The 26364-nt window shown below is 39.4% G+C and overlaps 1 protein-coding gene across 1 annotated transcript in view; it reads right to left on the reverse strand.

The window, feature by feature from the left end:
- LOC106944872 (attractin-like) overlaps positions 1-26364 on the reverse strand; it is a gene marked incomplete at its 5' end in the record, with an annotated part of 101963 nt that overhangs the window by 13278 nt on the left and 62321 nt on the right. Inside the window, one exon of the mRNA XM_015028164.1 lies at positions 5278-5385. Coding sequence (XP_014883650.1) covers positions 5278-5385 — 108 coding nt within the window. The remainder of the gene's footprint in view (positions 1-5277; positions 5386-26364) is intronic.

Consider the following 26364-nt stretch of genomic DNA (forward strand, 5'->3'; position numbering starts at 1 on the left):
AGGGGCAGTATGATGTATTTTCCAGCCACATGATGTCATTTTATAGCACAATCAAGTAACTATGTTACCTTCACTTGTTACAAAAATGCTATTTATATCAAATATGACTTAAAATAAAGTTGACTTTGTAACTTAACGCCTTGACATTGGACCTCTGTCTCTTTAAGAAGCTCCTGCTCTTTCTGAAACTCCACCTTCAGGAAGTCATCACAACATGGCTCCTCTATTAACCCTTTAACAATGTTTTTAACCAACATTTCATTGAGTAGTAGCTCCTATAACGAAGTCAGCAGATGTGTAGGTCCACCAGATGTTTGCTAATTGCTGCTGGCTAGTCTGATGAGGAACTCCAGCAAGCCATTATGTGAAGCATGAGGAAGCCTAGAACATGTGACACAAGTCATACAGCTCAAAGGCGATGCTACCAGATATTGAGAATACAAATATAAACGTCTGATTTTGAAGGTATAGACAAATAAATCTCTGACAGTTTTTTTGGTAATTTTAACCAACTTAAAATGAAAGAAGTTTGGTCTGACTGAACTTCAGACAGTGACCAATTGTCACGCAAATTTTGAGCGAAATCTTAAAACGTTGCCAATAACTAATAAATCCCTAATAAATTATAGAGTACTTATAATTATCTTGCAACCCAGATCAGGAATTAGAACAAACTTAGAAACCAGAACAGGAACATTTAGTTAATGTGCTTTAGATCAACATTTAGCACCGCTTTACTTCATAGAATCAAACATGAAGAACAAACATTCAGTTTATGCCTACTTTTTTTTTCTCTTTTTGCTCTTTCCTTTGATTTATTGTTTTGTTTGTATTTCCTTCTAATGTAAAGCATGTAAAGCACTTTAAACTGCCTCATTGCTGAGGATGTGCTATATAAATAAAATTACCTTACCTTAACAATAAGAGAAAGAAAAACAAAAATAGACGTAAATTAGGCATGTTTTTATTTACTGGTTTATTTACCGCCAACTCTTTTACACAAAACCCAAAAGCGATCGTAAAAACTTCTTTGCGAAATTGTGGAAGTCGATTTGAAGTCCCACGTTTCCATCAACCTTTTCTAATAGACTATTTGTGAGAAATCAATGTGTACACCAACATCTGACTCCAACTGTATTTTCTCAGACATTATTTTCTCTTTCCACACATTTTCTAACATGGGAAAAAAAAAAATCCCCAGTCTGCATAGAAATGGTTTAGAACCCGATAAGGGAAGCCTTCAAGGCATTTAAGCATGTAAACATGAAGCCCTTTAGAAAACCCAGCCAAGTAGCTACAATTCAACAGAACCTTGTGAGTGAAGGTGCTGACAGCACAGCACAATTACGGCAGATAAAAACAGTCCTCTTTCTGCCCACACACACGCACGCACACACACACACACACACACGTCCCACTTTCCTCTTGTCCCCGTCTGTGTCTCAGAATAAAAGCAGAGAAGAAAGTGTCACAAAAGTAATCATCTGTTTGCGATGCTGGAGCTGCAGGCCTCATTTGGCACAAACCAAGTGTATATATCTCATTGAGGAAGCAAGTTTGGACTTTCCATCAGAAAAGCATAAACAACTTTAATGATTTTCAACTCCCTGTGCGGTGCTCGGCTTTTTATACATTCCGATTGCAGGTCTTAATATACTACCGTGGCATCCTGATAAAAAAAAAAGAAAAAAAAAAAAGGCATGAAAACAAGGGGAATAACCCGCGTCCAATGCTGCTCAATCCGAGTTGGGGAGGAGATAGGATAGAGCGCACTCACAGTCTGAGCAGGTGATGGCACAGAAAGCTGAAGAGGAAGATCTAAATTGGATCTCTGCTCCTGGGCTGCTTTAGCCCTGATGGAGAGGAGGAGAGCAGGCTGGGAAGAAAGGCAAGAAAAAAAAAGGTCTAGAGCCAGGAGAAGAAAAGGTAATGCAAAAGACGGAGGAGGCCGGCTGGATTTAACAGCAAGTTTCATCTTTTTCTCTTTATGACAAAATGCAAACATGGATGCACAGGGCGACACCCACACAAACTCATAACACTGCAAAGAATAAAATAAATAAATAAAATAAAAGCCCTTCGCATACAGAGAACCAGCAGATAAGGCCAAAAAAACAGGAAGCCCAGGCAACTGATAAGGGCCAGGAGGGAGAGTAAATTAGAGGAAACACGAGAGATGGTGGGCAAGAGGAGAGAAGACACCAGGAAAGAGACGAAGACGTCTGTGTCTCCATTACAAAAGTGAGCAAATATTTGTTGACATTCTACAAATATTAAACACACGCACGCACACACACACACACACACTCACACACACACACACACTCACAAAACTATATACTGTGCAATTCCAGTGTTTCCATTAAATAAGAAAAAAAGTTAAAATCATGCATGAACAAGCTTGTGTCTGTGATAAGTCATCAAAAGTTTTGGCAGCGATGGATGGTCATGAAAGGTCATCAAGCCCCTTCTGTACCAAAAATAAAAGGCTGCAAAAACACATCCATTTTTGAGGGTGTCATGTGACCAAATGTGGGGAAGATGCCAAGTTGCGTGAAAACTTTTGCCATACTGAAGGACGCAGAAAAACAAATCATGAACAAATGGAAATACCACAAATAAATTGGTAGAGAAAAATAAATATAGAGCTGTAAAAAGATAATTGTGAGGGGAAAAAGCTAAGAGGAAAACACACAGGGCCTTAAAGAGATCAACAACAACACAGATCTGTGAGAGAAGAGAAGAGCAGCAACACTAATGGAAACCAAGACCGAGGTGGGAAACTGACAGAGATAAAGTAAGAAAACTCACATTTCAGAACAATCTCAGATTTGTTTGTACTTCATTGACTAACAGGATTGGTTCTCACCTGCACTGAAACAACACTGTTTGCTGTACAAACTGGGAATCCATTCAGGGAAAATAAATGATATCAATTTACTTCTCTTTACGTTCGCGGCTCGGCAACAGCAAAAAAAAACAAAAACAAAAAAAAAAAATGAGGCAAACCAAAAACGTCAAAAAAATCCAGTGATTTTCACTGTGGGGCCAGCCAGCCAAAGATACAGCTGTCATTTATGAATTCTGTTGCAGAAGAATCCAGGAAACAGAAGGTAGATGAGTCTCACAGGACGGGAAAGGATGTCTCAATTCAAACAACTCCAAAAAAATGTACGAGCAGAAAGTAGGAAAAGAAGTGAAGAGAAGCCAGGGAGGGAAAAAAGGAAGAAAGTTGAAAGGAGTGGATGACACAACGTCTACAGGAGAGAGACGAGTTCAGACATTAAAAAAAAAAAAAAACGTTTCTGCTCAAGCCTGCAGCTCTCTTGCTGATCTTCCCAGGAGCCCCCCGCAACCTTTGCTGGGAATAACCTTGTGCTCCGGAGCCAAATCCCTGGAGATGCATGGGCCCCGTCAGAGCCGGGGCCCCCCGCCCCGAGCCACCGCTCTGAAACAGCCCCTATAATTCCACACTTCATCTGCATTCAGAGGTCGTTCATCACTAGGTGCACAGTCACAGGTACGCTCGCCTGCGGCTCTGCGCCCACCAAAAGCCTCGCTGCAATTCCTGTAACTCTGCCAAACTTTAAAGAGGATAAATTATGGGAAAAAATAAAATAACTTCACTTTTACTCAGCTCCACCGCATATATCTGGTAGTTAAAAGTTAGCATCAAATCAACCCCTAAAGTTCAGATTTGCAGGGGAAGAAGCTCCCCCTGGTAGATCTTGTCCCGGCTTTCACCTCAAATCAAGTGGCAATGCCCACCTGGGAATGAAAAGTTTTTTTTTTTTAAAGGTTTCTACTGCAGTTTTGCTTTGCAGTTTAATATTTAACTCGCATCAAAAGTTAGATATACCCTCAGCCCTGCTTAGTCTACTTTAATCCAACTCCGGTTGGTTTGTCTTGAAGGTCCGGTTCATTTGGGGAGGCAGGAACGCAAACAATCAAAAAAGCCAACGCTGGTCCACCTAAAAACCCAGCTCTGTTTGGTTGAAATCAACTCTGGTGTGGTTCCAATTCAAACGTGAAACAGACTGATGAGCACTCTAAAAGCAGGAAGTGAACTGTAGAGCAGGGCATTTTGGGTAAATACAACCAAAACTAATGAACGTATATATCACTAGCAGTAAAAATGGCTCCCAGTCAAGGTGAACTCCAACACTTTAACCTTGGAGATTGGAACCAACCCCCAACTGATCCTGCATGGATTAAGCAGGTACAGATGGACAGATGGACGACATAAAAGAGACAACATCTTTATACTCTACACCACATGTCAAACTCGAGGCCCGGGGGCCAAATCTGGCCCGCCGCAGCTTTTCATGTGGCCCTCTAGACCCCAAATTACACCAGTAAGCCCCTCCAGTTTTTCCACTAATCCACAAAATTCACACAAAATCAACAGATCCCCACATTTTTTTCTGATTTTACACAAATTTTTCCTCAAAATTTTCCAAAAACATTGGATTTAAGTGACTGCTGCCTCAGCCTTACTTGATGTCAAGTTGTAGTCCGTAATAAAAAGTCACATTTAACATCATACATTAGTGCAAATATCGTAGAAAGTGCTTTCAAATATTTCTAGATTAGCACCACAAAATCTGTGACTTTGATTACAGGAAAACCCACAAAAACAAAAAACAACAAAATCCTGGACTACCGGAGTGAAAAGATGTTCAATATTATTTTATTTTAAGAAACACTTGTTGAATGCTGAAACAGCTACTTATTGATATTTAATGGGTTTTATCAATACATTCTGACATAATCGGCCCTTTAAGAACATTCAGATTTCTGATTTGGCCCAAAATGAATATTGAGTTTGACACCCTGCTCTTCTCTCTCCACTGTGGAATAAAACATGTAAATATGCCTAAAATCTGAATGCCTTCTGTATTTATAACTAGAATTGGGAACTAGTTCATGAGTTACAGCTACTTAAATGTGTCATTATGCAATAAACTCCTTTAAATGCACCAAATATCAACTCTACCATCAAGGATATTTAGGTTCTTAGACTTAGAAACCTTAGAAACTTTAGAAATCCTGTTATCAGAGAAGATGTAAATCATGTGACAATTAATTGAAACTACCATGACTTATCCAGGTCAGTTTAGAAAGAAACCACAATATTCTGAACAGCGGCTGGCCGCTACACGTCTAGGCTCCTGTAGGACAGTGACAGAAGGAGCTTCCCTGATGATGGTTCAACAATGCCAAACGTTACATCTGCTGGTCTGAACTGAGGTTTCCTCGAGACAAAGTTACACTCACCTTGACGTTTCCTCCTATCAGGTCAGGTGGCTCTTCGTCTGCCTCCAAAGCCACGTTGATGGTGGCAAAAGGCCGACTGGCCATCTGCTGCATCTCCCTCAGCAGTTGCTAGGAGAAAAAAAAGAAAAGAAAGGTAAGTGGCAGGTAAATAATGACTATAAATTGTCCAATCAGCCAAATATCTTTGATGGTGATTTGGAACAGGGGCAGCTGCCGAGTTAATGTGTCAGAACACGGCGTCTCTCTAAAGGCTCTGTCTTATTTGGAAACCTGCTCAATCCTCCTGGAACGACTCAGTCTGTTGTCAGACATTTGCATGATCTTCCTTAATTGAGAACATTCAGAGACATTTACAAAGACGGCCTCAGTCAGGATTTCATTTGCTACCAATCAGGGTGATTTAAGACTAAGTATCTGGAATCTAATCAAGTGCGATGCTCTACCGCTGAGTGACAGCGTCCGCTGAGCGAGTCCCAGCTGGAGCATGTCAGCAAAGGTGATGGGTTTTTGTTCTGATTAGTGTCAGAATTGCTTACGTGTAAAAGGTCTCCAATATGAGTTCTCAAGGATTTTCAATGGAGAATATGGCTAAAGGTTTAGCCTGCAATGAAACTCCCAATGTCTTTAGGACATGTAGGGCATCGTGTTAAAAGTGGGCTCAATAAAACACTTTTCAGAGAGTTTTTATTTTTTGAAAGGCGCATTTCATTGCTTTTCACTTCCCATCATGCAATACTTAGTTTTTTTCTAAATATAATGGGCTCAAAAATATAAAGACAAACAAAGGAATGTGGATGCATTTTGATGAATTTCAGTAAACAGGAGCGTGTAATCCACCGACTGAGTTTGTTTGTGTGCGACTTCAGCTTCAGTTTGTTTTTGACGCAGAGAAACTTTCTGTATCCAGCAGAGAATCTATTTCAAAAAGTCTTGGAGATTTGAAATGCTGTCTAGTCTATATCAATTTAACTTTGAGACTGAAGAGGCAACAATGAGCACATCACACCTCTCTGCTGCAGAGCACCTCAGGAATAAAAAACAACTAATTCTGCTGCAATTATGAATAACAAATCAGGGGAGTTGAGTTTTAAGTGGCAACAGTATTTATCATCTAAAAACTTACACAAACAGTCCAAATTTGGGTTTTTGTTTTTTGCATTTTTTTTTTTTTTTTTTTTTTTTACATTTCTTTTATTTTCCAATCTTGATAGTATTTTGAACAGGAGAGACAGAGACACCATTCAATGTTACAGGGCTTTTTTTTCTGTGGTCCTGTAAAGTTTTTACCTGGCAGAACTATCTTTAGTCCATTCTGATTTCACCTTTAGTAAAATTATATAAAGATACGGAGAGAATTAGGGCCACTGGAAAGAAAAAAAAAGATTGTCTGTTTTATTTGAATCCTGATTAAAGTCAGAATTCAGAGGAAAAATTCAGAACGGAGCAAGAGAGAGAAGACTAAACGTATAATCACCCCAATTATGAACAGAAGATCCGAAAGGCATTCTAAATCAAAAATATAGCTACATTCTGAGCCACTGATGAACTGAGCACGTCTAGACGTCTCTGAGAAAATGGATTCCAAAATGGACTCAAGGTCCACCTTGTTTCCATAACATCGTGTTAAACATCTCATTGATACTGAGTCTTAGAGTCTGGTAGTGGTAGCACTTAAACATGGTGCATTCACAAACATCACCAGCGTCTTTCATGGACCATTTCTAGTATTAATTAGGGGTTAACCCAGCTTTAGTTGAAATCAATAACTCACAGCTCGTTGTAGGCCTATTAAAGAGGATTCAGGATAAGAGGTGAGATATTTTTAAATCAAATCTTAGAGTCAAAATTTCTTTTAAATTGTCAAAAAAATGAATAAAAAAGAAATATGGTTGCAACACAAAAAGCAGTTTTCAGAATCCAATCCATGTCCATTAGAAAACACACAACCAGCACCTTCCAACTTCACTCCAGTAATTATGCATTTTCTAACAGTGCGAGGCAGCGGCCCATCCTCATTTTCTTTTGATTTATAACATGGACCTTGGCCAAAGGAGGAGGAGGAGCAGAGATTATTACGGAAGGACGGAGAGGAGGACAAGAAACAGAAGCTAACGAATACGAAGAGACGATGATGTAGGAGAATTAGAATGGAGGAAGAGGAGACTGACCTAAAAGAGCCGGCACCTGGGCAACATCAGGACAAACGGATGAGAGGCGGCAAGTCCATCACTGACCGCCAAAGTAAAGAAACCCAAACTGTCAAAATACCCGATTACTCACTCAGACACAACATCCACAACAGTCAAAAGAACAACAGAAACCAGATCTAGTTGGAGAAAATCCAAAGAAGTTCAACAAAGTGTTTTAAAAAAAGCGTTGGCTATTGATCATCATCTCTTCTGTCTGCTGGCACTTCAACTCAAAAGGAAGTCAAACTGAACCAAAGAGGCTTTGTGTGTGTGTGGCTCCGGATTTGTTTAGACCCAACAATCACAAGTGGCGTGACACATTCCTCTGGCCTTTGTCTCATTAAAAAGAAGAAGAAGAAAACAAGAGTTGGGATGAAAGAAGCAAGGTGCAGGCTGCTGCAATTCCAGCTGAGGAGCTCGCTGACAGTCAGAATCGCAACATAAAATATTTGTGCAGTGAGAGGCCAGCAGTCCCCCTGGTGAACCTCTTGACAGCTTTCAATTAATCTGCTGAGTGCTTTCATCCTCTGTGAGGCTGCCAAATGGGCTTATTGACATGTTAGCACCTTTCTCCTAAATGTGACACTTAGAATGATGTCCTTTCTAAGGGTTACAGTAGAAGCCTGAAGCAAACTCTCTCTCTCTATGGTAAAACTTGAAGAAAACGTATTTATCACAGACTCTCTTCGTAGAGCACACAAACCCCCCTTAAACTCTTGCAACAGTTCCAGATTTCTCGGCTCAAACATCTGAGTAAAAGAGAAGGCCCCCTCCTCCTCTTCAGTCCTTTTCCTTTAACAAAAAGAGTCATCAATATTTGTTATGAGGTGATATTTCAGATTCCCAGCACCCTGAAATCTTAAGCAGCAAAACAAGACCAATCAGGATCACAGCAGCTCGCTGTTTAGCATGTCACACCTGTGGTGCCGTGTTTGCCTGTCATTACGCCCCGGCTGACAACCAGCAGTGATAAAGCCAGCATGGCTTCTAGAAATATCGGGCAAGCCAGTTGGGAGCCCAGTAACCCTGCACCGATCAGTGTCTTCCATTTATTGGATCATTACTTTTTAATTTTGGATTTTCTAACAACAAAGGGTCTGTTTTTAAGAAAACAGAACTGAAGAGCCAGCAGTAGTGAGTAGAGGTGGGACTCCATAAAAAAACGTTTAAAATCGGGTTAATTACAGGATTAACTACTTGATTGCGACCGATCGCATTTTAAATCGGTAACCAGATAAATAAATGGACATATGAGCTCAACAACAACGATATTTATCGTTTTTAATCTGTTAATGAGGTTATTCAACCATCAGATTGGAGAAAAGTGCTTTTATATTCATTCAGCTTTCTAGTGTTTCAGGAACTTTAAAAAAAAAAAACAACCCTTTTCTAAAAATGTGGACTGTGGACGCTGACATTAGCGTTGGGGGTGTCTGTGCTGCTACATGTTTAGCATTGAGATGCTATTTTAGCCTTGAATAGCTTAGCTGATAGGCTAAATCCTTTTAACACAACTTGAATGTAACAGCAGTCTTCTCCATTGTCCCATCACATCATGTATAGAAGCGTAAATTAACCCCTAACGAGCCAAGAGAAGCAGCTTTATCATCCATTGCTGTTTGTTTATGTCACTTGTGCGTCAGATTTTCTCCAAGCTCAAAATCCAAAACAACACAGTCCATCTACTGCTCACTATTGAAGTATTCTTCTGGCTGCAAGTAATGTTAACATTTTGCAGAGACCAGGCCAGTCTGATGGTGAATTTGTGGAGGGAGAGAAACTTTAGGGTCATGACAACTTTAGGCCTTCCAACGTCTAAGATTCAGAAATTATTCACTGCGGATAATAGGTGAAAATACCAGAGGCATCATGCAAAAAGCTGCTCAACAATTAGAAGCAGGAGTGGGCGGCTGCAATGTCAAAAACGTTTTTTTTTTTCCATTATCTATTGAAAAGGCTATGACTAATTTTAGAAAAGCCATTGTTTGTTTCATAAAATATGAATAAAAACAGATTTTTGTTTTTAAAATTGATAATCCCTTTCCATCGTTTCGTTGAGAGTTTCTCGTGAAAAACTAATTAGCGGATGGACAGTTGCCTGGATGGAGTGACCGATGGAAAAAAAAACTTTTAGACAATAAGATTAAAATCTGGACGTAAAAGAAAAATGTTCCATGTTCTTCTTCCATTCTGAATCCAACCCGTAACTACAACCAAATTCCGGACTTTTCCAGACTGTGTAGAAACCAGAACTCCCCCTCACAACATGACCCAACGTCCCCATTACGTTTAAAACCCACAAGTTGATCCACAAAGCTCATGTCACACAAACTCAATATTTTCCAGTAACAGGAGCTTCGTTAGCAACGTTTCAGATTAATAAAGCATCATAAAGCTGCTGATGAAACAGAATGTGAAAAAGCCTCACTGCAAAGGAAGTACAATATTGGGGCGAGTTCATTAATGCTCCACACATCAAAGAGAAAACCAAATATAAACTCATGACACGCAAAACAATCAGAAGCTTTAAATAGAAAGATAACAGGAGAGCCAACACAGCCACAAAGCATGAATGAATCCAAAACATGGAGGCAACGACCGACGAGGCCGGAGCGTCTGATCGGCTCTTCAGGACTTTGAAGAAAGGAACGTGGAAATGAGCAAGTCGATGTGCTGAATGTTGATTCATCATAATTAGGCATATGGCTGTATGAAGAGTTTGACAGGCAGAACATGTAGAGATGCAACAAGCAACGGCAGATTTGGTTTACCTTACAACGTAGTATTCTGTTTCACGAAGTAGGACGATCTTATTAAACACTAATCGAGCGTGTCGCCTCTTGGGAAACCAAACCCGAACTTTCTCCCAGCCGGATAACGAAGTAAAACTCATAAGAAACGGGGAGAACCTCCTCCCTGTTGTTGTCATTGTGTTGATGAACCAGACTGTCTGGATGTGTGTGTGTGTGTGTGTGTGTGTGTGAGGAGGCAGGAATCTGCATGCAGACAACATCTTTTTCTCATAAGCACAACTCCTTGAGCGTCACAAAGCAAGCAAATTGATTTACTGGATAAAAAGCAGAAGGGAGGAGGGGGGAAAGCATCCGAATGCTGCGGTAAACAAACTTTTTAGATTCAGTCCACCTCACTAACCCCCTCCGTTCACAGCGCAGTCTCCTGCCCAACGTACAGCTAACCTCTGTTTAAACAGTTTTGGTTTTGTAGTGTAAAAAAATATTTATCTTCTTTATAAACTACATTATTGCAGATTTGTTATTTTGTAGCTGCGTTTTCACTACAAATGAGCGCAAAATTTTGCTGAATAAGAAACTCAATTAAATTCACACGTGAATAAGTTTGTTCATACGATGAGTCAGTAAAACAATCATCCTCCATCCACTTCCTGTTTTCTTCTTCATCGTTGTTTCCACCAGTAGGAACATCTGGTTGTTGATCATGTGACTCATGATGCAAATTAAAGGTGCTCCTGTTGCAGTTTTGCAAAATAAACCAATTTCTATATGGCCAAAGAAAAAAATGAATAAATAAAAATCTCATCCTAGCAGCTAAACTTTTGAGTTGTTTTGTCGAAACTGTCTTGTTTCTATTAAGCAAAATTATTTTCAAAATGTCAAATTGCACAATTCATTGTTCAATGGAAACGCAGGTAGATGTATTTGTGAGGTTTCCCAACAATTTTGCTTGATGGTTTTATTAAATATTAAGAGACCTCTTAAAATGATCAGTTTCTCTGATTTTAGGTATTTGTTTGAGTAAAGTGTTCTTTTAATGTATGAACTACTGACAACATGTCTCTGAAATTCCAAGTGAAAATTTAGTATTTGCAGAAAATGAGAAATGGTGAAAATCACAAAAAAGATGCAGTGCTTTCAAATAATGCACAGAGAACAAGTTCATATTCATTTAGAATCAACAATAGTAATATTTTAACTCAAGAAGAGTTCAGAAATCAATATTTAGTGGAATAACTGTGGATGATTCAGTGGACTCTTCATTTTTTCCAGAGCTGCATATATGCATGAATGAATTATGAATTTAAACTTGTGCAGCAAAATAACTGAAGTTTCAAATTGTGTAACCATTCCATTTAGGAAAAAGAACGCTTCACATTGTTAAAGCCTCAAAATTATTAATGTCGATGATGTAAACTTCTCACCAGTTTTGTACATTCCTCTGAATATGATGGCCAGTCTGCCTCGTGTGTTTTTAACTGCTGGACCGCCGCTGTCGGACTTGAGAAGGCGGCAGAGCTGGAGCGAAATCGGAGGAGTAGCCATTCTGGAAGAACTCCTTCAGAGCATATTGTACATTTTCCCAACAAATCTCATTATCTTGTGCTGTGAGTAGGCAGCTGCAGCACAGCAAACACTCAGCACTCCAAAGATAACCAGACGCCGCAGCGCCACAGTGAATGTCTCCTGCTTCTTAAATTGGCTCTTGGTTTTCTGCAGGCCAGTTAGTGTGACTGTGTGTCTGAAAATGGAAGTGATATTTGACAACATTTAGCACGGCAGCGCAAAACTTTATACGAAAACCTGGAAGTACATGTGAATAGACGTGGACGCACACAGGCACACGCGGTCAAGACACCTGCACATGACCACTCAGCTTTGAATACCCCAAACACACACACACACACACAAACAAATACAGAGGGAGTTTATCTCAGCAGGCAAAACTGAATTACAACAGACCAACCAATGTGCCTGGAGGGAAACGCTCAACTGCAATAAGCATGAGGAAACCGGCGCTTAATAAACACTGGGGCATGGATTATAAAACAGTATGAAATCAATATAAAAATTCATAGCACTTCTTGCTCATTGTTAATGTTTTGGTATTGATTTTAATGCATTTTCAATGTAACACACAAAAAAATTAAAAAAATTGGGAAATACTGCCAATAATTAGGCAAAGTCCTACAAGAGATGTGACACACACAGCCTGGGTTCACAAGATCAGAATGAGAAGGATTTTGCAATATTTTGGGGAAAACTCAAAATTACTATTTTTTGTATTCACCACATAAAGGTTAATTATGTTTTTAAAAAACCTGTAATCACCATAGAATATTTCAGTTTGGTTTGACTGGTCAAAATACAAATGACAATATGCTATTATGCTTTTGAGCATTAATAAATGAAACGTTGACCAACATAGTTGAGGAATAGTGAAGATTTTTCACTTGTTAAAGTTTCATATTTGTTACTAGTTTTCTCAATTGTTGACTGGACAGTCTTTTATGTTTTTAAAGCACTTTGAAGAGTAAAGTGAGTTTTGAGTCTTCTTCCCACAGTAATAACATCCACACCGAAAAGTGTTGCTCTCAAGACAAACTGGTAGCACCTAAAGTAGAATGCATCTACTGATCTCAAAGACACAAGAAGCAGGTGAAAGAGTTGCACAAAAATAATCAGAAGCTCATTTATCAATCACCATCGCAATTAAAGCACGTCAAATCATCAGCAGGCCGATCGATGAGGCCACAAGTCGACGACTGTAGCCCCGGGACAAATCGGTGCATTCAAACATGTTTATATTCAAGCTGGCACACAAAGTCTCACTTAAGCTGTCTGAGGGAATTGTTTTTGAGCATTGTCAAAGTGAGCAGCAGCGGTGCGCCAAAGAGATCGAGTGCGTCAGCAGAGCACTCAGCGGAGGGAGGGAAGAGTGGGAAAAAGAAAGGAGAAGGAGCACGTAGGAGAGGCAGACTAACAAGGAAAGGGAGAGGAAGTTGAAGGGAGACGAGATGTGAAGATGAAAACAAAAGAAAAAAAAAGGAAGCTGAGCAGAGAGAAGAGAAAGAAACAAATAAGAGAGAGAGAAAGACAAAGGCGTTCAAAGCCTTCGTCCCGAGCTGGAAAGAAGAGAATGAGGAGCAAAGTCGCCTGGGTGCAGCGGGCAAACACACACACACACACACACACACACACACACACGTCCTGTGTCCTCATATCACTGCACGTGGACACGCACACACAGCGAATGTGCAGCACATCTTGGCCCACTAAATCAAGGCGTTTATTTATTGATGGCCTGTTTAAAAATGCTGTCGCTGGAGAGCTCTCAATCATCCTTCAGATGTACTGAAGAAAAACTGCAGAGCAAGAGCAGAGCAGGGGAAGGAAGGGGAGGAAAGGAGGAGAAAGTAAAGAAATACAGGCGTTGATTTTTATTTATATGAAAATAAAATATGGTTCCGGTCATGTCAAAAGTGCTGGAGAATATTATTCTGGAACAACTATTACTGCACTTAGAAAGTAACAATCTTCTGCATCCGCTTCAGTTTAGTTTCAGATGTCAACATCCCACAGAGACCGCTGTAAGTTTGCTGCTTGAAAAGGTTAAACAATCACTTGACAAGGGACAAATTACTGGTGCCGTTTTTCTTGATTTGAAAAAGGCCTTTTATACGGTGAATCACAATTTACTGATCTCAAGGCTTTCATCATTTAATTTTTCAGAACGGTCATTGTCTTGGTTTAAATCATATTTGGAAGATTGTGAACAATGTGTCGTCATTAATAACAGTAAATCTGTCTTCTGCAAAATTGTAACAGGGATTCCACAAGGAACCATCTTAGGTCCGGTCCTTTTTAGTTTGTACGTTAATAGTCTTCCTGAAATTTGTCCTGAAGTCAATCTGCAAATGTATGCTGATGACGCCATTGTTTATACATCAGACAAAAGCGTTATTGTTGTTAATGAAAAACTTCAGAACAGTCTGCAGAGATTATCAACATGGCTAAAGGATTCTTGCTTAACTCTCAATACAAAGAAAACAAAGTGCATTTCCCTTTCAGTCAAGAAAACATCATTACAGTCCTTGAACATTCAGATCAATGGGGACCCTATTGAACATGTATCACAAGAAAAATATTTAGGAATAATTCTGGATGCTCAGTTAAATTTTAGGAGCCATGTTGATACAATCTGCAAAACTGTTAGATCGAATATAAACTGTTTTAAAATTATTAGACATTGTTTGACACTTCACTGTGCAGAGATGTTTTTGAACTCACTGATCCTCACATTTTACCTACGGAGCTACTGTCTGGTCTCAGACTAATCAAACGATACTCAAACCATTAGCAAGTCTCTATAATCGGGCCTTAAAGGTTTTATATCAAAAGCCGATTAGATTCCACCACTGTCACATTTTGGTTGAATTTGGCATTTTGGATTTTACAAATTTTCTAAATTATAATGTTTTAAAATTGATTTTTAAGTGTTTAAATGGACTTGCACCAACACTATTAAGCAATTGTATACAGAGACTGCAGGGCAACAGGAGATCTACCAGAGCAGCTTTGGATGGAAATTGTAAGGTTCCCTTTGGAAGAACCACCTTTGCTCAAAGTCTGTCTGTGAGAGGATCTACAACTTGGAACTCACTTCCTGTTTATTTAAAGTCTGTAACCAGTTTTAGAACGTTCAAAAATCAAACAAAACTCTGGTTATGTCAAAAACAGACATGCACCCATTTTTGATGTTTTACATTTCGCTGTTTGTATATATTATGTTGTGCTATTTTAACTGATTATCATTTCAATTTTTAGAGTTACTTTTTAAAAGCCCATCTAGGGACAAGTGCTGCGAATTAGCTGTTGCTATTGCACCATGATGCAAACATGGGATGATGTTTTATTCAGTTCGTCTATGTCAATGTGTGTCTATCCCCATCAAATAAACTTTATAATAATAAATGTTGGGCATCCTTCTGTTGTTTTGACTGTCAGGTTGGGGCCAGAGGACGAACAGGAGAGGACTCTGATGCATCCTCCATATTTTTCTCCCTGCTTTTTTGTTTCCTGCTGTCCGCGCACCTTACAGTCCATCTCTTGTTTTAAGTTTGTCTTTTGTACCTCTTTTATCCGCAGGGCTACAATACACTCCCATCAAAGAAGAGTGGCTCATGAGGAAGCTGAAGAAACGAGAGCAATGCACACGAGTTTAACAAAGACATGAAATGGGAAAAAAAAAAATTAAGTTAACGTGCTCTGGAAAAAAAAAGCCATCAAACAAACCAATTTACTGAGATTCACTGGAAGAGTGTTTCATCAAAAACAATGTAGTTGGACGCTTGGCGAGTCCGTTTGAAGCTGCTCATTTGAAACGACTCAATTTGAAATGGATCTGTTGGACGCAAGATACAGAGAAATGTGTTAAATAGTTGAGTTCGAGCGCGGGCGAAGCGACAGCAGTTTGGGAGCAAATGAAGCAGACTTACACATGGAACGTTTTTTATTAAATATTGTAGTTTTTGAGACTCAGATGTCATATTGTCCAAAATAATTTAACAACCTATTTGAATTTTATTCGCAGTGCTTGATTAGCATCACTATTTTTTTATTAGTGTACTTTTTGTGCCTTCTTTTCAATTCTTTTTCTAAGGGTCACTGCTGATGTTTGTCTACCAACAAACCAACAGATTCTTGTTGCTACTTTTCCTACTAAATTCCATGGAAGCATCAGAGCAATATTAGCCTGACCATTGCCTTCCTTCGCAACTCTGCTTGATTCTCATCTCCCTTCAGTCTGGGATTTCTCCCATTGACCTCAATTACTCCAGTAGAATTTCATCATGGTAAATCAGTCAACAGGAGAGTTGTGAATGATGGTGTTGAGTTTCTGTGCTGTAGTCAGTCCATAAAGGGTTGTAGTTTTAGCAATGTCAGAGGAGGAAGCGAACAAAGCCATTGCTCCGTATTAAAGTCAGAGCAAGAGGAATGTTTAAGAACATTTTATTAGGATGGTTGTTTACAGCGCACGCAATGTCTGGTTAGCTTGCTTCACAGTCGAGCTGGCACTGCCAAACGTTAGCGATCGGGTAAAATCAGATCCAATCATTTAAAACATCAAGAGTCCACACCTGCACCAACAGAGTTTCCCACAGTGTATTGTAAGCCTGGCAGACCACTAGGTTTTACTTGTGCCCCCACCAGGCTTAGCTTATTTTTTTTATTTTAATCATTGCCTTTTTTTAAAGACGTTATAGTTGGTGATTAAAATCCCAGCCTTCCAATAATGCATAAATGTCAAGTGATACTTTCACTTCACTGTCAACATTTAACTCAGAAACATGGCTGCTGTTTGGATGACTTCCCCAGCGCCCCGAGTACCAGGCTTAGCAGGTTTTCTGGGGGAAACCCTGAACAAACAATCACTTCCCATCAGCCAAGGCTCCAGACCCTCTGTGTGAACAAGAAGCTGGTTTTCACTCGGCTAGGGCTGTAAATAACTGTTTTGTTTTCATTTTGTTTAGGTCCCTTTATGTTTCTTTTTTTAACCAATCATGTATAAAGAATAACTCCACCATTAACATCTGATAGCCCCAATGAATTACATTATATCCAGTGTATCCAGATGGAAAACAAAGGAACACTTCTAGAGGACATAAAAGTAAAATGTATATCTTTATTGAGACTTTCAAAAGTGAAAAAGTATAGATATGCATGTCAGAAAATATATTAGTGCTAATTTGGGCTTCGGTTAATTTATCCCTTTGGCAGTTCGTGTACTTCTATCACAAATTTGTTAATTTAGTATTCAACTCTTTTAGCTGTGAGATTTCAGTCAGTCTCAAGACATGTGGGAGCGACCATTGGTTACAATTTCTATCTGGCATCAATTTGCTTCAGAAACCAACAAGTAATATTTATAACTCCAATAAATGATATGTACCAGGAGGAGTTAGCCGAGTTATTTTGGTTTTATCAGGGGTTTTAATCTGTTGCTTTCTGTGAGTCAACTGGCCCACATAAGAACCTGACCCAAAATGAAAAGAAAGAGGAAGAAACTCAAGGTAAATTATATTAGATTAAGTGCTATTAAAACAGTTAATTAAAAAAAATTTATGCACATGATTAATGATAGTTCTTAACCAAAAAAATAATAAAATACGGAATTGGTTTTAATTATAGGTAAAAAATGGAGGCAGAAACGGACAAAATTGGCAGCATGTAGTCACAAAATGCTGGGATGAATTGGCAAAAGGGAAAATTGAGCTGGTGAATAAAAGATCAGACAAACAACATAACTAACTTTAGCTATCAAAGTCAAACCCAAGACAAGAATTCATAATGCATAGAGGTGTGAAAACTTACTTTGTGGTAGATGCTTACAGAGATACAAATACTAATACAGTGAATATTAAAAACAAATCTGCACACCTTGTTAATAAAAGGTTCCATGATGTTTAAAAATAAGATCATGATAACCTGTACAATGCCACTGAAGAGCAGAAACATCTGAGGACAAAATATGAAACACAAAATGATTACAACATGATGTATGGATGGATGAATACAGGGATAGATAGTGTTAAATAATCTCAAAGCAACAAAAGTAATCTCACCAAACAGTTAAAACGATCCAGAATAAGCAATCCTCTACATGCTACTGACCCAAAACGGAGAGCAACAAGCTCATAGATTCAACTGTGGAAATCTATGGAAAAAGCAGCCGAGCAAAACTGTAACCGAAGAGGGAGTGGAGATCATCACAGAGAAGACAAAGACCGAGACAAAGACGTCTGGAAATAAAGAGAAAAAACACCTAAAACAACAAGAATATGCTTGTGGAAGGAACATGGAATTAGTTGAATTGCAATTAAAAAGGAAATTAGTGAAGCTTTGACTGCAGTTCTGAGCATCCAATGATCAAACAAGGGCCACAATGCCAGAAAGTTGAGATGTGTGGAAAGACTGCAAAGCGGCAGCAATTTAACCAAAGGCACTGATCCACACAAATGATATGCAAAGTCTAAACAGGGAAAAAAACAAACAAAAAAACATTAGCTGGGGTCCAAGAATCTTTGGAGCGCAAAGACAGAAAACGGCAGACACCATCACATAATCATTAAGCTTCTGTTCTAACAAAATGTGGTAGATATCTATCGTTTGACAACAAGAGATTAATTAAAAGAGTTTACGAAAATAAAAGAATCAATAAAAGGCTTTAAAACATTCTGATTTGGACATTAGAGTATGTGGATGTGGTAAATAAACTGAGGGGGTTTGATAGAACTGCCAAAAATAGTCTCCATGCTGCTGGTGTTAGCCAGGAGCTGACATTTCAGAGGAGACCCCTTGGGCATCAGGAAGAGGTGAACACGGCGAGTAGGAGGGCTGAACGGAGACGATCTGAGGGAAAACGATAAAACATGGATGAGATGTAAAGGAACAGATGTCAGGCTGAGTGGCTTAAACAAAGCAAGTCAATTCGCCAGTGTAATGCCATTAAAATTAAGAAAGAGGCGAATTTGACAGGAAGGGGTTTTGGCTTATAAATGTAGGGAAAAAGCAGAGGAAAGAGATTTTCCAGATCAAACTTCAAGTTTATGTTAAATGTACTTCAGTCAAAAATGAATATTCTTGCTACGGTTTTATATTTATTTAAATAATTACCCGTATTTATCCCTAAATCCTCAATCACCCTAGATTCCGAAATCTCATCTTACATTTGAAAAGGCAAACGCCCCCGAGTATTTAAAGCCCAGTACGCTGTGCGATTTAAAAAAAACAAAAAACAAAAACCCTACAGGACTTGAACATGTCATACTGTGTAAGCTTGACATCACAGTACCTTCAGTCACACTGCATGATCAAAGATGGCAGACTGCACCAGAATGGCTTCAAGCAGATTTGACTGACAGATCAGTCCAACAGTAAACGGACGGCGGGTTGCAGGTCTCCATGTGATAATTATTGCAGTCAGATGCTGAGAGTGGGGATGAAAGGAAGGAGACAGCAATGGAAACATTGATGGCAGGACAAAAGATAATAAGAATCAGATGGTAGAAGAAACAGATGAATGGTTTACAAGAAAATACCAGATCCCTGTTCAGAACAGGGCTAAGCTGGTAGTGGTTGGGTCTTTGCCACCAATGGAGAAATTTCCATCACAAAGAAAGATATTTTTTCTAAGATGGCAGAAATCATATAACCTAAAGGTAGATTCAGCTTCACATTTTGAAAAATCTGGGGTGTGGCTTTGGTGCACAGGCCCGTTGACCTTTCCCTTCTCTCACAACCCGCTTTCCTGTCAACTCACTCAAGTCACTAGAGCTAAAAAAAATCCATACTGAAGAAAGGGCTGTCGCTTTTATTAGAGCTCATACTCGTTCCTTGAACTATTGATCACAATCAAGAAAGTGCAACTTGGGTGGCGATCAAGTTTGGTTCAAATCAAGATTCGGTCCATGACATTTCATGTTTTGAGCAGTTGTCTACAAAGTGCACTTTGTATGCTGATCAAAAATCTCATCGTTGAGGATCCAAAGGTATTCACAGGGCAGGAAGGAATTACAGTCTATTGGGAGACTATAATTCATCCGATTGGGTATGCCCAGGGTTTCCATGCTGTTATGGGATCGCATAAGGATACCCTAGAATGAGCTGGAGTGCGTCTTCTTGGAGAGGGACGTCTGGGTTTCTCTTCTGGACCTATCCCCACAGAACCTGATCACAGATGGCTGGATGGATGGACGACTAAGGGTCAGAATATGACGGATTCGTAATTACAAGACAAATCAATGAAGAGCATCTCAAACATTTCCTTCAATCCTATTTCTCCAACTTTCCAGGTGCCCCAGCAACTCCAGCTCTCTCCCAAGAAAAGATTGAAATCTTTCCATGTCTGATAACATTTGGCTTGGTTTGGTTCAGTCTTTACTCTGGTAATTTCCACGTCACTTTATGTAGACAACTCTATTACAATTTAGGGGAGTTAAGAACTCACTTATCTGACTCCTTATTAGCCATGATCTACCAGAGTTTGGGTCATAGCTAAGAAAGACAAGAAGCCAAACTAATCCGTATGATTACTTGCTCTGCCTTTAAGCAAATTTCTGGTATGAGGTCCCAAAGAAGGTCATCAAACTGAAACCAACCCTGACCATTTACTTTCCATCTTTGGTACAGTGGGAGATGAAGAGAAACACACTGCGTTTGTAAAGCATCAGCGATGAGTGTAAGTAACAAGACCTTTCATAATGCTGTTGTAGGCAGTATGCCGGTCCTCAAATGGCTTCTAATTCCTTTTTCTGTCACAGCTTAATGAATCCACTTCTTATCAGACACAAGGGTAGTTAGAGTGAATACGCAGAGGTTGCTATTTTAAAAAAAGAAGGTATGTAGAAGGCATCTTTTCAAAAAGCATAGTCAGTTTCCTTTGTGTGTGACCTTCAGGGCCGTCTTTTGCTCTTCTGTACTCCCTCAGTGTCATCATCCCAACACCTCTCTCCTTACCTCTTACATCAGGATTGATCACCTCAGAAGTAGGCCTTTTGTTCAGAGCGATGGCGCAGCAAACGCTGACCTCAGGAGGGAGGAGGAGATGGAAGGTATTGCTCGCAGAATTTAAAACAATGCTCATGTGAATCTACAGGGGCCTTCCAAAGCTTAGCGGGAGGAACTTGATTGATGCTGCGGTCTTGGTGTACAGATGATCTTGTTTCGCTTAATTTTTGTCTTTTTATGATGTGAAACACCTTGAACTGCATTGTTGCTGAAATTTGACATACAAATAAACTGTGATGTGGAAACTACCACCACCCATTGAGCAGTAGAGCAACTGATTACCATGGCGACAGAAAGGAAGATGACATTGCTGGCCCAGGAGTCACACTGATTTCTTATACATTCATCACCTAATCTTAGGATTAAGAGAAATTAAATGTTGTGATTTCATATTTAGATTATTTTTATAAGTGGTGGATGCTACTAAAATTGTTAATCGAGTTAATTGCAGGGTCTATGATTAATTCACTTGACACTTAATTGAAATAAGTGGCATTTGAATCCAAATCCATACATCAACAAAAAAGGCTATTCTTTCAATTAAGAAAAAGATTTTGCTTTTTTTAATTTATTGATTTTATTCTGGTATTTAGGTTATTAAGCCTTCAGAATGGTGGAAAGTGTTTATATACCCATTCAACTTTCAAGGGGTCCAGGAACTCCTGATCATTCATGGAACTTCTTTGGAAAAATATGAAAGTATGGACTGTGGATGTTGACTTTGATGTTGCTGCTACAACATGTTTAGCATTGAGATGTTTTTTTATGCTTGAATAGCTTCACTGATAGGCCAACTCTTATTTTTTTTTAAAGGTTTTATCGGCTCTAGTGGCCTTTATTTGTTAGTTGACAGGAAAGCGGATAATGAGAGAAGGGGAAGACATGCGGTAAAGGTCGCCAGGCCGGGAATCACATATGTGGACTGTGTTTAACCCCTGCGCCACCACAGCACACCCAGCAAACTCTTCTTTAACACAACTTGAACTCAACAATAGTCTTTACCAGTGTCCAATCCAGTGGGCCAAGAGAAGCGGCTTTGTTTTCTGCATCAGATTTACGGATGTGCCAGAAACATGCGAATACAAAAGTTCCACAATCTATGCAAAAAAAAAAGAAGAAAAAAACCCAAATAAAATAAAGATACAATTTTTGGGGGATAGAATTTTTAAAATTTAGTTATGAAATGTAGATTTCATTAACTACATAAGATCTATGTAGTTAATGAAAGTCTTAAAGTCTCCACCCTAATTATTATTCAGGGTTCTCTGTTTTGCCTCTTTGAAGGTCATCTGCCAGAATTGGTTTTCTGTGGCTGGAGGGGAATAGATCAAGAAAAAGTCAGTTTCTCATGGCAACATTTCTCTCAGCAGCCTGTTGAGAGGCAAGTTCTCCAAGTCTGTCTAGGAAATATTTCTGCACTTCTTCTGAAGGAGCGTGTTGAGCTGACACTGACATAGTCATAGTGTCTATGACTATGTCATAGACACAAGATGTGTTTTTGCTCACATCTTGTACAATGATACAAAACTGGAAACGAACCTTTAGAATTAGCAGTTTTCCAGGAAAACTACTGAAACATGATACTGAATTCTCCATCTGAAGCGCATGTTGAATTTGCATTTTTTTTCCCCCTAAATTGCAGCAGAACTCATGGAGAACGGTGCACTGTGCCGATCAAGCTGGTGGAACCTTCTAATTGGAACCACATAGGCTCTTAGGGAAAGGGAGCCGCCTGCCAAAGCGATTAAGCATGTGGGGGCAAATTGTTATTAAAAAAAATATTCTGAGGTTATTTTAGTCCAGAAGACTAAAGCATGTCCTTCTCTTTTATTTAGTCAAAGGCGACAAGCTATTCTATTTCAAAAGAACTGTTTTTAACACTCTTATTAAAAGGCTTTTTTTACAGGATGAATAAAATGTATAATTATTGACAAATTTTGACGGAGTTGTGCTTTTAAAATAGGGGAATGTCTTCATTTGTACATCTACTATGGTAAATTGTTTAAGATGGTTAAATCGAGAACAATGCCAGATGATAAATTGAGGGTTTTAAACTGTGTCATAATTGAGGGGGTCATAAACTCTGAATATGATTTAAGCTTTTTTTTGTCTGGATGAATTTAGACTGTTTTGAATGTTTTAACACTTGTCAGTAAAATAAGTTTTGCTGCACAGAAGTTATTAGAACATGTTTCAAGAGGGCGGTTATCCACCTTCCAACTCTACAGTAAAAGTTTCATGGTTAAGGGCAAAAGTAAGTAAGTATGTAAGTATGGAGAGGTTTTCACTTAATATGGGCCTAGAGATGTTATTGTAGTCACTGGTAATTAAGTATGATTAGCGTCCATTAGCAGCACAGCTCTGGTCCGTTTCTGCGTCATGTGCTCGGTGAGAAATAGCAGGTTGTGCGGCAGCGGGGGGGAAACAGAATAGGAGGGGCGTGGGGAGGGGGGGCGGGGCGGGGGAACGGCTCTCAAGCAAGAAGCTGCTGATGGCGGCTCTAAAGTTTAATGCCTGAATGCCTGAGGGACTGGCAGCACACAAAAAACGAAAGAGCAGAATAAATAAGTGTGAGGAGCACTGGTATGAGAGCAGGGTGGGGAGGGAGGGCGGGGGGTGTGGAGCATTCAAAGTACCAGCCGGGGGTCACCTTGAGCTATCCATCTCCCGGCTCCAGCTGAGAGAGACCCCCAGGAGCCGAGGGGGATATAGCCGGCTTCCTCTCGTTTAATTGCACTCCGTGGAAGAGCGAGACAAAGCGAGTGATCTCCCTCTCTGAGGTGGATAAAGCAATCCCCCGGACCAGTTGGAAAGACGACGCCCGGACATCCCTGACAGCTGAAATGAATCCAACAAGTCTGCCGGCGCCGGAATGAGATTCAGCTCCAGTGTACAACAAGTGGCCGCAGTATGGCTGCTTTGTCTTGGCTATGGTTTATTTTCTCTTTCTAGAGCAGCATCTGAATCTGAAATATTTCTAATTTGTTGAATATTTCCGTGAATATTTCTAATCATCCAATAAATACCAGGTTGGGCTGGTTGTGAACTACCAACCAAATGTATCATAGGTGGATGCCTGTGTATGCCTGTGTATGCATAAGGTTAGATTTTGTATTGAAATGAAAGAAAACAAAAAAATAGCTCGTTAGTGCTCCCAACTCTCAACAAGACTCATGTTTTGCAGTCTTCTGGCGCTTTGGCAGGTCGACTTGGCTCCTGAAATACTTCAATTTGAGTCAACTAAATATTATTAGCTCCAGCCCAGCTCTGCCAGGGGACATCAGTAACTTTAATAAGCTGTTTTTAAAAAACGTTTTTTCTTCAGCCCAGAACACTGAGATGGTTTCAAAAGTAGAACAACAGAATAATGAGTCACAAAAAGACCAAAACTTAAAATAAAAAGGAGCCACTTTGTAAAAGAAAAACTTGTGTTGTCAGCTTTCAGAGGGACTTTTTTTAGCACAAGGGAAGAAGAATGATGCATCATCAGGACAGACGATGTAAAGTCTAAATTATCCTTTACTCAGAACCTGTTCATAATGTCTGCTGGACAAATTCATCTGCTTTACTGATATAATGTGACTGTTCACAGTCAGTAGCCGAGTTTATTTTAGAAAAATGTGCAAAAAAAAAAAAAACAAAAAACAAAAAACATCAGTATTTTACTTATGTCCAGAAAATGCAATTATGCAATTGCAGTGGTTCAATTAAATTAGAAATGCAATTAAAATCACAGTAAAGTAAGTTTTTACATGTGATAAGTCATTAATAAACATCGTCCTCCTACCACTTCTTGTTGACTTCTTCTTTGTGGTTTGTGGCAGTGGCAACATCCAGTTTATCATGTGACTCGTGCAATGCGAAAAATGTTTCAATTGCAGTTTTGTAAAATAAACCAATTTCAAAACGATCCAACCCCCCCCCCCCAAAAAAACCCAACTCAACATAGAGACTACATTTTTATTGAAAAAAGTTTTTTTTAATTGGTCTGTCTCCATTGAGCCAATTTATTTTCTAAATGTCAAATTGTGCAATTTTATGGTCAATGGAAACGTAGCTATTTATATGCTTTCAGAATATATGGGTTTAAATATGGACAGACATTTTAGCGTGGAAACCTTCTGCTATTTTGACAAACAAATCCATATTGTATTATTGTGATTAGAAGACTCAAGGTTAACTATTTACAGTTTCACCGAGATTTTTAAATTGCCCTGTAGTTGTTTACAATTGTCTCAGTGATCTACTGCTAGCCTTTATGAGGTCTGGTGACCTCAGGTGACCCAAACGTTTGCTTAACAGACATAGTACTTATTTATGTTAGACTGTACTAACCTTGCTTTTTAAAAACTTTAGATTTTGCCTCATATTGCTCTACAATCCTTTTATTTGCATTTTATGAAGTCTTGAACTAGTCGGACTCGGCTAAAAATTGGCGTAAGAAGTTGAAATTCCTGATCTTTAAATCTCTATTCTAACGGCGCACAAAATAAAACAATACATGCATAAGTGAATGAATTTATTAACTGTACAGCTGTGCAATAATAAGACTAAAGACAAACCTTCCTGTGCAAAAGAAACATAAAAGCAAGAAACAAAAGCAAGGGGGAATCAGAACGCAGCCTGAGGTCACATGCAAGAAAATAACCCTCATCCAGAACTTTTTACTGATTTATTTTATCGTTACAGCTTGGAGTGAATTATTCCCCTCCACCATATTTTAAACCAGAAAAGGTTTTCTGTCATGCTGCAAGAATAAAAGAAATGCTAATGTTCCAGTTCCTTCGATAGAATTAGTGTTTATGCACAATAAAAAAATAAATAAAAAAGTGGCATGTAACGACATCTCAGCCATAATAGCATTTTGTTGACGTTTCTTTTTATGAAAGCAGCAGATAAGTAATGCAGGTATTACACTCCGGTGTTCTATCCCCTCGCTCCCTTAACTGTTAACGGTTTGTTGCTTTGTTTTGTGTGTGTAATCTTGGCTTTCATTACGATATGTAAAAACGTGAGACGGCGAGCTCAGTCTGTATTAAAGCAGCCGGGGGAGCCCTACAGACTAACTCGCTCCCTTGATTGGGTCGTTTAACACTTTTGGCAGGAAGAACCGATGAGACTGAAATTTGCAGAGCACTCCAATGACTCTGAAATGATTAGGTATTACAAAGCGTCATGGAGAAGTGCTCTGAATGGGAGGGTAACGGCTGTAATGCAAACGGGGAGACAGGTTTCCTCCGCTCTCTCTCTCCTGGCCGTTTGCATCCAGCCATCTGTCCTGCAGCGGACGGGAGGGTCCCCCGGACAATGCTGGGGTCTGATCTAACGTGGAGACACGTGTGTGTATGCACGCGTGTGTGTGTGTGTGTGTGTGTGTGTGTGGGTATCATCATTGTGTTCCGGGTCCCTGCTAACTGTTGGGATGCCAGTCTCTCCCACTCTACTGCCCCTGCACACAGAACCATCTGCTGAAGGCCTCATTTGCAGCGCTGCATGCAGATAAGTTGCTAGATGTGTGAGCCACTGCAACAAACTACATGTGCTGAAGTGTTTCTTTTTTTTTTTTTTTTTTTTTT

The sequence above is a fragment of the Poecilia latipinna genome, unplaced genomic scaffold (assembly GCF_001443285.1).
Source record: "Poecilia latipinna isolate Pla-1442-1.1 unplaced genomic scaffold, P_latipinna-1.0 Scaffold116, whole genome shotgun sequence".
Taxonomy (NCBI): domain Eukaryota; kingdom Metazoa; phylum Chordata; class Actinopteri; order Cyprinodontiformes; family Poeciliidae; genus Poecilia; species Poecilia latipinna.